The sequence below is a fragment of the Gavia stellata genome, chromosome 17 (assembly GCF_030936135.1).
Source record: "Gavia stellata isolate bGavSte3 chromosome 17, bGavSte3.hap2, whole genome shotgun sequence".
Classification (NCBI taxonomy): Eukaryota; Metazoa; Chordata; class Aves; order Gaviiformes; family Gaviidae; genus Gavia; species Gavia stellata.
In genome coordinates this window covers 1644501-1656971 of record NC_082610.1, presented here as the reverse complement: position 1 = coordinate 1656971, position 12471 = coordinate 1644501, and the positions used below count along the sequence as shown (strand labels likewise).

The following is a 12471-nucleotide window of genomic DNA, read 5'->3' as shown; positions in this document are numbered from 1 at the left end:
TTGGTTGAAAGCCTCATTTTCTTGCCTGAGGAAGTCATGACTTCACGCTTTTCTAACTGTTAACAGCTGGAGCCAAACTTGCCTGTTTTGGAAACTGTGGTCTGCTAAGAAGCTAGACTTCTCCTCATCTCATATTCTGGAGCAGAAAACAGACGTTGAGAAAGCTAGATCCAAAGCAGAGACCCTACAGGCGTGTACTTGGTGCCTCAGCTGTACCTGAAGCTCAGTTTCCTTTTCAACCAGATACAAATACTCTGTTAAGTTTTTGATGACTATAGTGATCTAAATCACAGTGCACACTTTGAGGGTAAAGCTTTTAATGCTAGCTTGACCTTTGAAAGGAAAGGAAAAAGGTCACCTCCCTCCAGACAGCTTGCTTTCTACCATGGCCTGCTTCTCACCATTACCTACACCTGCAGAGCAGAGGGGTCTAGATCAGTCCTGAGGTAACTTCATCTCCCTCTGGGAGACTGGCACTATTCCCAACCCTGTGTGGGGCAGGTCTGGGGCAAGGCTGGGAGTGCAGCACCATGTAGACATGTCTGATACGGTTCCTGGTTTGTGAGCATACAGCCGGCTGTCACTGGGGCTGAAACAACAGCTCCCAGGTTGTTATAGCAATGTCCTCTCACTAGTGCTGCTGTGCCACACTGATGTTACTGATCAATTGTTCCCTTGCCTTGTTGTTCTTGTATTATTCAAGCTGGATATAGCATGTGTGTGTAAGTATTGTAGCCTTAGTGCTGTGGTTTGTTTGGTTTGGTTGTTTCGGGTTTTTTTAGGACATTAAGTTCAGGCAACTTTATCAGGAAACAGTTAATTGTCTCTACATATAAACAGGAACCTCTTGTCTCTTCTTGATGGAACTGGACCTATATAAACTAATAACAGATATATTTAATTGGTCTTAATGAAATACAGCATGAAATGTAATCACAGGCATCCCAAGTTAATGGAAAGCCCTGTAATTGGCAAGTGCTGCATTAGGATTAGGTCATTCCTGAGTAAGGCTGCCACACAGCTCTTCCTCTTTTGCAGAAGCAACAGTTTAAGAACAAGGAGGAAAGGAGGGGGTGATAAGAACTTAAAGAAAAAAAAAACAACAAAAAACCCAAACACAAAACCCCCTCAGCTGTGGGGTAGGGTTGGCAGCAATTCCATTACTATTGCATAAAGAAAAGCAGTAACTCCTCCAAAGACAATATACAAAGCTCTAACAGATGATTGTGAGCTGTAGCCACATGTTCATTCTGTCAGCTCAGATTAACCAATTGTCAAGTTATTTATTAACTGCTTGAGAGACTTAGTTAATTGTGAAAGCATAGCCTTCAATAACATTGGGGGTAGTTGTAGCTTATGCCTGTGTTGTAATCACGGTGGCATTTTCAGCTTCAATCAATTGCATGTTCTTGATGTTACCTTGCTTTGGGCTCTTAGGCAAGTGGTAAACAAAACTGGTATTTGACAAAATTCCTAAAAATTGCTTACGATACAGCTTTTCCCCCCCCATTAAAAAGCCTTGAGATACTAATGATGATGGCATTCACCAGGTTTGCCAACCAGTAAGTCACTACTGCTGCCACCCTGGCTGCAGAAAGAGGACAGGAACAGACTGGACCCTGGTTGGTTTAGCATACGTATGTGTCTCATAAGAGTAGTGGCAGGTTTTCCATGGAGGAGAGCTTTTGAAACCTGTGTCTTCTCTTTAGTCACAGTAAGAGAGCATGAAAGACAAAACTGCTTTCTTAATGTGTTAGGAATGTAGACTTAATCAGGAATTTAATAAAAACATTTAAAAATTAAAATACTATGTCAGATGTCCCCTATAGCAGTGAAATGAACACGTTACAAGGAAAGTGTGTGTTAATTTGCGTGTATTGACAAAAGTGCCACAAAAATTTGAAATTCTCTTTGTCCCTTTGCAAATTGATAAAAAAGCATGATACAGAAATCTATCCATACACAGCATAAGACTTTTACAGGTAAGACATTTGTACATCCATTTAACCTCAGGTGATCCACTCATTTAGCCTTGACCACTCAGGAGAATTCTGATTTTTTCTACTTTCCATTCTCAGCACTGAACATTCGCTCCTAGAAAGACAGAAATAAACACACAGCAGCTGAGTAAGAGTTTGGGAAGTGGACTGTGCTTTAGCAGTGCAGGCTTAAGTCACTACTAAGTAGTTGTCAGTCAACAAGAATAGATGCCTACATCAGGTATACTTGGTGTGTATTTCCCCCCACCCAAAAAAACCCCAAACCCCATACAGTTCAATTAATCCCCTTCAAAAGACTCTCCATAAACTGACAGAAAACTTTCACGTGGCCTGGCTATACTCAGTATATCTGCTCTTGGCGCCTTCTAGTGCCAAGTACAAGCACGATTTATTTCCAGCTCACTGTCTGAAGATTATTTATGTGTCTCGTACCACTGCTGACAGATAACTAGCTTAGAATTAGACTTTTGACTTTGATAGTAGTTATCTTGATTAGTTGCCAGTCTAAATACTGCCTTGGGCCCCAAACAGCAGGTGTGGCTGTATACATCCGGCACGAATCCTTTCTTGAGATGCAGTGAAGTTTACCAAGTTCATTTAATTTAGGTGGCCGGTTTGCTAGCTGCCTGTCCTACATAACGCGTACCGCCTGTATAAAAACCTGATCGGACCTGCTTACAGCTTCCTAATCCTTAGCCATACCACAAGGAACTGGGGGTTAGCTGCAGTACTTGGGAAGAATATGTGAGGTGGCAGGAGGCAGCATGATGTAACATCTACCTTTAACATCCTCTCCAGTTTAATTGCATCTGCAGCAAATTTTCTGATCCCATCGGATAATTTCTCCACAGCCATTTGGTCTTCGTTATGCTGCCAACGGAATGCCTTCTCATCCAGGTGGATCTTCTCAAGCTCACATGCCTGAGCTGTGCAAGGGAAATTGAAAAAGAAACCATATTACCAGGTTATTATCAAATACCACAGGCTTCCTAAAACAGTCTTCAAGATTCTGACCGTCTCCAGCTATTGAAAATTTCAAACACCACTTTCAACATAACTTGCTACATGAGCACACTTGGGGCTGAAAATGCACCTGATCTGGTTTTGTGGGGAGGTTGGAAGTCATCTAGATAGTTTCTTAAAATAGAATGTTTCATGTATGCCATTATCTTGTATCTGCTTCTGAATGGTACGGTACTTTCAGGCTTATTATCAAGAATTATGCAACAGTCCTACTGCAGTGAGACATTGTAAGCAAATATGCTTAACAATGAGGTCTTTGATTATTTGGCAAGTCCCTAACAAAAGCTTAATTGATACATGCCTGCAAGCCAGCTAGCACCCTGTAAGCAGCAACCCATGACTACAGCTGTGCACAAATCTTATCTTCTGAGTTGTAAAGTAGCATTTTAAAAAGGCTACAGAAAAGCAAGAGTAGTGCAATGGGAACATATATTCAAAAGCACTGCAGCACAGTATCACTAGATCCAATCCCTTAGTCTTGCATATAATTAATTTCTAGAGTTCCTGGAGGGAAACCACACCTTTTGTCATGTCTAGTGCTGATTGCCTCCTGATGCAACATTAACATAAGATTAAACCAGGTTTGGCATCTTTGCTAATATTCAGTAAAATTTCATCCCAAGCATATGAAGTATAAAGTTCCTTCTGCTCTCCCTGTCCTCTCAGGAGAGGGTACGCAGTATTTAAGGACACTCAAAACCCATCGGAATTTCAGTTAGTGTACTCAGTAGGACCCAAGACCCTAAAGAAGCAACTGTGTGTCAGCAAGCGTAGCAGTACTGGTGTAATGAGGCTACAGTATTTCCATTAGAGAGGGGTCAATATTTATCCGTAAAGCAGAGTGGAAGCAAGCACCACAGAGCCGAGTGGAGCCACACACTCTTAACATTCAAGAGGAAAGGGAGACCCTGCAGGCCCATGTTACACAGAATTGGACTTACCCTCTTTTACACTGAGTGTGGGAGTTAACTTGACATACTCTTTGCTGAGCTCTGCCAAAAGCTTGGGTGAAATAGTGAGATAGTCACAGCCTGTAAGTGCTTTTATTTCTCCCGTATTTCGAAACGAAGCACCCATCACAATAGTTTTGTAGCCAAACTTTTTGTAGTAGTTATAGATCTTAGTGACACTCTTCACTCCTAAAAATGAATTAGAACATGCTCAAAACCATTTTCTTCATAAGAGGATTTATACAAGTGAACTGATGTTTGAATGAGTAGCTATTGTATTTTTAACAATATGTTAAAAGGACAGCTTACCTGGATCCTCTGAAGGTTCATAGGCTTTCTTATCTCCATTTGCAACATACCAATCCAGGATACGTCCTACGAATGGGGAAATCAGAGTAACTCCAGCTTCAGCACAGGCAACTGCCTGAGCAAAGGAGAACAGCAAGGTCATGTTGCAGTGAATCCCATACTCTGCTTCCAGAACCCTGCAGACACAGGCTGGCTTAAAACAGCAGTTGGCTCACCTACTGAATTTATATTCTAGTAACAAGCTAGTAGGTTAAAACTACTGAGTTTCTTCAGTTACATTAGAAATGTGGTACAGTTTATAAGCTTTAAACTTTTAAGCTGCCAGACTCTGCTTTATTTAATGCTGTTCCTTGAACCAAATGCAGACAACTTAGCCTGGTATTTCAGGAAACTCTGTTTACAAGTGGCCTGGCCCTTGCATGAACAACCTTTTCCTATTTCAGCAGAAAGCTGTAGCAGAACACCTTGATTGCTAGCTGTAGCCCTAGTAAGAGATTTCCTGGTGCAGTGCTTTCAAAACAATTCTTTATTCTAAATGCAGAATGTGTTTGTCAGGTGCCTGTGAACAAGCAGAAGCATGCTATGAATCATCATACCAGGTACAGAAATACTTACTTGCCAGCCTGGATTCCTTCCCATGTTGAAGAGAGCTTTATGAGAATACGATCTTTACCAACTCCTGCTTCCTTATAAAGGTCAATGAGGCGCCTGGCCCTTTGAATCATTCCTTCCTTATCAAAGGACAACCTTTGAAACAAGAACAGGACTGCTTAAAATGGACTTTTTTTTTTAAATGCTCTCCCCACCCCCCCCCAAACCCCACTAAAAAACATTGTCCTGTTTTATCAGAATTTATGTGCCAATAGCAGTTTTTTGTTCTCAGAGATGCTTCTGGATTGTGAGCCCATCAGGGTGTATGGCAGCACTGCCACTCTTTGATTCAGAGGATCCAGAGCTCAAGATAGCTTTCCTTGAGAAAGTTATAGACTAAAGTTTTCCTCAAGTTTTCCATAATCAATGCAGAAGCTGAGCATTAGAAGTGAATTGGCAAGGAGTAGGTTAACAGACAAATCCTATGGAAGTCTTGAAACAAACTGTTAAAACAGATCTCTTAGTCAATTGACAAGACATTATCACACAGAAAATGAGCAAAACTAGGTTTATGGGAAGCATGAGGTTTATCTTGCTTAAGAAAGAACAGGAAAAGTACAAAAGTCCAAGCTCAGCATTACTTTTTTTTCCATAAAGTTTTGTCACAGAGTTATAATCAAGCAAACTAATGGAAACCCGTGCTCTAATAAAACAAATATTAGCAATATAAATTCTTGCTAGCCTTATAACAATAAGCTGTCTAGTCAAGAACATCTTTCTCCAACTCACATCATGTCTCTTTTTGTATGTACAAATATCCAGGGTAACCCAGAGGAAAAAGAGCCAACCTTGCATCTACTTCTGTGGACACACGGCCAGGTATCCTCTTCAGTATTTCAGCTCCAAACAATACAAAAAGTTTGTCACAAGCATTTTTGATCTGCTCCTCTTCTGACCTGAAAACCATGAAGAGCAAAATCATTTCTATGGGGGGGGAAAGTGCATTCACACCTTGCCATGGATTTGAAGATCGAATTTCACAGTCCATTTAACATTAAATTCCAGAGTTCAAATAACCACTTCTGCTCTGCTCCGTGTTTACATTCCACCCTCAGCATAAGAATTTTTGTCTTTAAGTGTTGAGGCTTTTGGGGGGCAGGAGATACCCCTACAAGTACATGAGGGGAAAACCCCAGTACATCGCTAGTAGTACTAAACACTATTTGTATAAATAAGGCAACTTAAATATAGACCTACTGAGATAAAAAGAGCTCTTTACTTACCCACCAAGTTTCTTCCCATAGGCAACAGCATCATCCACGAGTTCCTGGTAAGCTGGCATCTGAGCAGCAGCTAGTATCAGAGATGGGTTTGTGGTGGCATCTAGGGGCTTGTACTCATCAATTGCTAGGGAAATAAAAATATCCTGTTTAAAACAATCAGCAGGCCTGAGCATTTAAAAGGGTTTTGCTTAAATATGTGAGAATGTAAACACTTATGGCTGTAGGATAGTAGCGTTCGTGATAGAGCAGACTAGTGCGCAATGATGTTTAAATACCACTGCCTGAAAGCTGGCTTGTGCCAGAAGTACCAGAACAAGGTTAACAGAGCTACGGTAATAAATATGGCAAAGTTTACTCACTGCCATAGACATTGCCCAAAGGAAATAAACTTGTAGAAATGACAGATGAAGAGAAGTGGTACCAGTTCTCAACTTATCCCATCTGTCCATATCATATTCACCGCACGGCCGAGTTCCAGGAATCACAGGGGGAAAGTAAAGACACCTAACTAGCAGTTAGGTGTTTGGGGTTTTGTTTGTCTACAACTGTTAGAACCAGAACAGGAGAAAAAACTATCTGTTAGGCTCTAGCAACTTTTCTTACTGCATTTTACAACTTCTTCAAATAGTTGCAGACCATTTCTTAGTATCTGTTCTTGTAACTTCCTTGTACTATCAGGTTTCCTTTCTTACAGAAGATACTTGAAACTTTGGCTTACCTTAAGCCCTGGACTACACCTATTTCAGGTGATTCCAGTTGTTCACCAGAGTAGGCTGTGACCATGCATTGTCCAGCCCTAATCACAGCTGAGCTGCCTGGCATGCAGAGCCTGACTCAGCACACGGAGGAGAGCCTCTGCAGGCCCTTCCGCGATTTCTGCTTGCAAGCTCCCTTGTTAACACAGCTCAGTGGCAAAAAATAACGAAGTATTCCTTACCAGCTCGTTTTCCTCAGAGTTTTTGCACAGGGATGAAACCCCAAGTTAAGAGAGTGCAACTTTATTTTTTCAGTCATAGAAGAAAGTAAGTATTGTTTTTCCACAGCTCCCTCCTAGGCAACAATTGTGATCCTGGAGCAAGTCCATCCCCTACAAACAGGCCCTTCAAAGCACACTTCAATTCACATGGATACTGCTTAAAATAAAGCAGCACACCAATGAAACTCAGTTCTGAAGCACACGCACCATTTTAGAGAAGTGTATTTTTGACAGAGCATATTATTTCTCCCGAGCCTTGCAGCATTTGAAGACTCCTACGGGTCTCTGGCAACGTGCATAAAGTAACCTCATGAAGTCTGTCACCCAGTTTTCCTCAGCCAGTTTTCCTTCAGGTCTGGCAGAAAGCCGTTAGCAGCCTGTGTTTCAGCTGTGCAGCACAAGCTTTCAGTGGAGGGGCCGTGACCATCGTGCCACCGTGACCATCGTGCCACCTTTCCTCATTGTGAGCACAAAGAAGGCTTGGCAAAAGAGCGAGCATATCCCGGTCCGTCTTGGTTAGAAAGCAAACCTAGCGCAGCTTCTAGAGAAGCCACCACCACTTAGTGCAGGTACTTGCTTCGGGAGCCATTCAAACCAGCATCCTTTCCTACACAGCACCGTACCGACACGTTTACCTAAACAAAACTTGGAACTGGTGTTAGCAACCACAGCGCCTTAACCAGCATCAGTGTGTAATGTGAACAGGGAGGGAGTCGGATGCTGACTGTAGCCTCCTTTGGACTGCAAGAAGGATCCGCAGGTGAGGACAGGCAGACAGAGATCAACTGTTTCCAGGCGCTTGTTAAAACTCGCCCTCCTTACTGCCACCCATACACCACCACCTCCTCGGCCAGCACAAGGATTTTTTTTTTTCCCATTATGCTTTCTTGAAACCAGACAGCGTAATGTTTTAAATTCATGCAATTTCGGCACACACTGGGCTTTAACCAGGTTTGTTGCTACTCGAAGGTACACAAATCTGACAAGGCTGAAGTTACCTAATCGCTTCGCGTTTCCAACTCTCTCGATGCAATGCTTGATAAAGCTGCATCAATCCTCCGTACCTTTCGTGGTGCGGTGGTCGTCTGTCACATCAGACTCTAAAAGAGAACTAAGTTTCTCCCTGATGTTTCACGCAGCCCGACACTTGGAATCAAACAATCCCAAGCACTTTTCAGATACACCTTACCTAGAGTCAGCGCACGTATGTAAATACAGGCAGACAGCATCACCAGGCACACGTCTGAGCTGTTGCCACCGCTGCGCGCTCTTAATCCTAAATTTACTAATGCAAGACGTCTGACAGTTGCCATTTAGGATTGTTTATTCATCACCTGTAGGATTAGGCAAGCAGGAGAGATTACCGCAGGCCTCGGCGACGGCAGAACAGGGTTCAAGCGTTGCTCTACGCAACCCAGAGAGGTTCAGTGGAGGGAATTTTTCAGTTCTGATGTACAGAGAAAGTTGCGTGCCTGTGCAGCTCGGGCGGTGACGGCTTTGGAGCCAGCGGCTTTATAACCGAAGGGCCATCTCCCTTCCTCGGGAAGGGCAGCGCTTGCTCGTTCTCGGGAGGAAAACAAAAGCGCTCTTGGGTTATTTTCTTTGCTTCACGACTGCTTTGCGTCCGCCGTTTGAGAAAACGACGAAAACGAAAAAATCTACGCTGGTTATTAAAAAACCCACCCAACGTTGTTAGCCCCGCGGAGCTCATCCTGCCGAGTCCGGCGCCTCTTAGTAACAGCAGGGGCGGAACGCGGGGGTTTGGGCGCATTCTAGGTCAAATTGGGGAAAAACACAGAAAATCACTGGAGGGTCAGACCCCAGCGGGGCCGGGGCTCCGCAGCCCGGCGGATCCCGGGGAAGCCGCCGGCACCCCGCAGCCCGGCCTCGCCTCCGGGGAGTCCCCGGGCAGGGGCTCCGCGGCACCGCGCCGGCTGGGGCTGCGGGGAAGGCGGCCGAGAGCGGCCGCCCGCGGGCCCCCCCCCGCCCCGCGTTAGGTAACGGCGCTTTCCCAACGCCAGCCTTGCGCAAAGCGCCGCGACCGGCACCGGGAGCCCGGTGATCCCCCCGCCCGGCCAGTGTGGTTCGCTCCCCCACGGGCGCTCGCCCCTTCGGCCGGGCGCGCCCACTCTCCGCGGAGGGGGGGGAGAGTGCCGTGACAGGGGGCCCCCCCACCGCCTCTCACCGTTAAAGTCCCCGGTGTCGGCCACCACGGTGGTGTGGTGCTTGAGCTGGTCCAGCACCGACTCCATCTTCTGCCGCTTCACGGGGGACACCGACATAATCCGCGAGGTGGGGGGGGTGCTCGCACCGCCTATAAGGAACCCTGCGTGCCCGGAGGGGAGCCGGCCTGCGCGCGCACCCGCCGCTCGCTCGCTCCCGACACCCACCGCCCGCGGGGAGGGGCGCGCAGCCCGCCCGCCGCCAATCCCATCCCAGCAGGGAGTGGGCGAGCCAATCAGGAGCGCGGAGGCAAGACGGAGGCGGCCGGGAGGAGCCGGGGCAGGGCGGGGGGAGGAAGAAAGTTTCTGATTGGGTGGCTTGGCGGCTCGTGAGGGTCGGGGGGGGTGGTCACCTTGGCGACGGGGATGCGGCTGCCCCGGCCCGCCCTTGCCCTCAGCGGGGAGAGCGCGGCGCGGCCCTCGGGGGAGCCGCTGTCCCGGAGGGCCGGGGGCGAGGGGGCTCTCCTGTCCCCAGCAGCTCCCGTGGGGCCTCCTCACGGCCGGGCATGGCGCCCGAGCCGCCCCTCGGACATCCGTCCCTCTTGGGCCCGCGGGGCCTCTCCGGGACAGGGCTCCGCCGGTGATACAAGATGGCGGCGGGAGGGTTGGTGGGGGTGAGGCCTTCGCCCCGTTTACCAGCCTTAAGGAAAGACTCGCAGCCGGGGCACGCCTGTGTTAACCCGTTGCAGAAGCCGAGCGGTGCGTTTCCTCCCTCGCTGTCGTGGCATGGCTCAACACGGCTTCTCAGCCAGGGCTCCAGCCCGCGCTGCCGTGCCAGGGAGAGCCCCGCGACCCGGCAAGGCACGCGTTCTTGGGCGCCTGTGGCTGTCCATTCGCCTAAACTTCGTTTAAGCTGTAGAGACGGTGATCCTTGTTAACATGGTGGTGCTTCTGAAACAGGGAATGGGACTTGGCTGGAAACGTCGCAGAATCTGCCACTTGGCCTTTAAGCAGAGACTCTTCGGATCGTGCTGTTCCCCTCATTTTGTCTTGTATTGTTTCAGTTGTGGAAGCTGCCACAGTAATTTCCCTTCCTGATACAGAAGAATATGCTTTTGTACAACCTTCTCGTGCTTTGTCCAACCCAAAGAGAAGATAATGGAAAGAGGCGTTAGGTTTAAGTCCTGTTTGAATTCCGTGACTCTGTAGGAAACGTGTTATTGTCTCCAGAGTCCTTTGCCAAGGAATAAAAGTGCCTCCCTTGTATATCCCTTCCCTTCTCTTTGTTCTCGGCCCTGCATCAGCTGGCATTGACCAGGGTTGGGCGTTTTTAGCTCGCCCAAATGTTGTCTTGGACAGTATCTGTGTGTGTAAGTGCTGGTGTGTTGTCTCAGTTGCATGTTCCAGAGGGAAGAGAGATTTGTTCTTCAAGGTGACGAGAAAGGGGATGTTTTGGATTCAGCTGGTAGCTTTCCCAGCATTTGATTGCTATCATATGTGGGATTTTCACCCAGCCCTGTTTTTAGACGTGAATGATTATCAAGGCCATAACATCCTTCCTTTTGAATGGCAGTGCCTCAGAAACAAAAGGAAGCATGTGGTTTCAGATACTCTGCTGTGTTATCTTAGACTCACAGCGACAAGTCGTTACGAAAAGCAGTCCTTATCGACTGTTTTTGTGTCCTGTTGCTTTCATTTACATCCAAGTAAAAGAGACAGAGATGGAGTTATAAGTATAACTTAACTATTTTAATAAATCTTATACAGTGCATGGTTATATCATTTTATCCTTCGTTCAATTACATTAATGTACAGTACATTATAGCATTATCTGCAGGCAGTACAAATATAACAGATGCACAGCTCAGTCATATGGAAGTTTTTAAAAGTGACTTCTGCAATAAGGTCTGCTGATACATTTATTTTACGAAACGCCCCCGTGGCTCCCGGCTTTACAGAACTGTCCTCTACGTTTCTATTATAATCCCAAGTACTATAATTCTGTGTGATTTGTTTTCCTTTATACCCAAAGTCAAGAATGGTGGTGTGTTTCCTAGCTCACCCTTTGTGTTTATTTTCATTTTAGAAATTATTTAGCCTCTCGTGCTTCTAACACCAATGGTTTGCCAGTGTTCATACCGGCTTCCCATCTCCACCCTAATCCAGAGTCAGGGCTTCTCAGGAGGATTGTCCTCTTCATCCCTCCCTGACAAGGTGAGTGCCCTTTGCGAATTCCAGCCGCTGCGGCAAGCCAGCAGGGTCGTGACTAAAAACATGATCCTCCCCTGTAAGTTCCCTGCCTGCACCCTAGTTCTGCTGGTGCTAACAATGTCCTATTTCAAGATTAAGAAAAATATATCATCCGTTAGAAACATTTTTGGAAGAACAAAGCCAAAATTGAGACGTGCATCGGTACTCTCAGATTTAGACACGTGTTCCCCAGCCACTGCTTTACAGCTGTAAAGCTTTTTCCATTAAACGTGCAAGGACAGGCCCAAATTGTGCAAAGACTTAGGCACGTGCGTAACCTTTCAAGGAGGTGGGACCATTCACAGCAGGTAAAGGAAAGCACGTGTCAGTCTTTGTGGAGTCTGGGCCTGAATTCCCGTTCAACCAAAGTTATAATGTGTGAATACGAGAAAAAGATGAAGTCTTCCCAGCCTGTGAGCAGTTCCTGTAAATGTGTTTGCTTTACTACATTCCTATCAAGTTGGTCTACAAGTAAAATATAGATATAAATACAGCGTGTGCCAAACTTGCTGTGGGCAGGAAATCTACTATATGCCTGCTTGAGCTTTTAAAAGTTTTGAGTAAATTATTGATGCATAATCACTTAATTATGTCTCTAGGGAAAGGGATTTTTTCCTCATCCCTATTTATAGATTGTAAGAGTGAAGGGGGTATTTCACTAGATAGATAGATACATATGCACATGATATTCTTAAGAAACACAGGAAGTAAAGAACAACAGCCTCTACTAAATTAAATCTTTTTTTTCTTGTGGCCGTTTATTTTGCATTAAAACAGCCTTTCCAAGTGTGCTTTTCTTTCTTAGGTATTGAGGAAGCATTTCAGATTACTCTCTGCAATCAAAATGTGAAGGTGGGGTCAAAGTGACAAACACCCTGGGAAGGGCTTTGGGTGTGACTGGGTTGGAGGCAAATGGTAGGGGCTTAT

General features: G+C 45.9%; 1 protein-coding gene across 1 annotated transcript; it reads right to left on the bottom strand.

Moving 5' to 3' along the window:
* Nucleotides 1-1857: 1857 nt before the first annotated feature.
* Nucleotides 1858-9481, bottom strand: TALDO1 (transaldolase 1). Its single transcript, XM_059825890.1, has 8 exons — nt 9318-9481; nt 6157-6280; nt 5722-5829; nt 4898-5029; nt 4283-4458; nt 3965-4162; nt 2781-2926; nt 1858-2094 (listed from the first exon to the last, which is right to left on the bottom strand). The coding sequence occupies exons 1-8, from the start codon at nt 9412-9414 to the stop codon at nt 2062-2064; spliced, it is 1014 nt and encodes a 337-aa protein (XP_059681873.1). The 5' UTR covers nt 9415-9481; the 3' UTR covers nt 1858-2061.
* Nucleotides 9482-12471: the final 2990 nt, after the last annotated feature.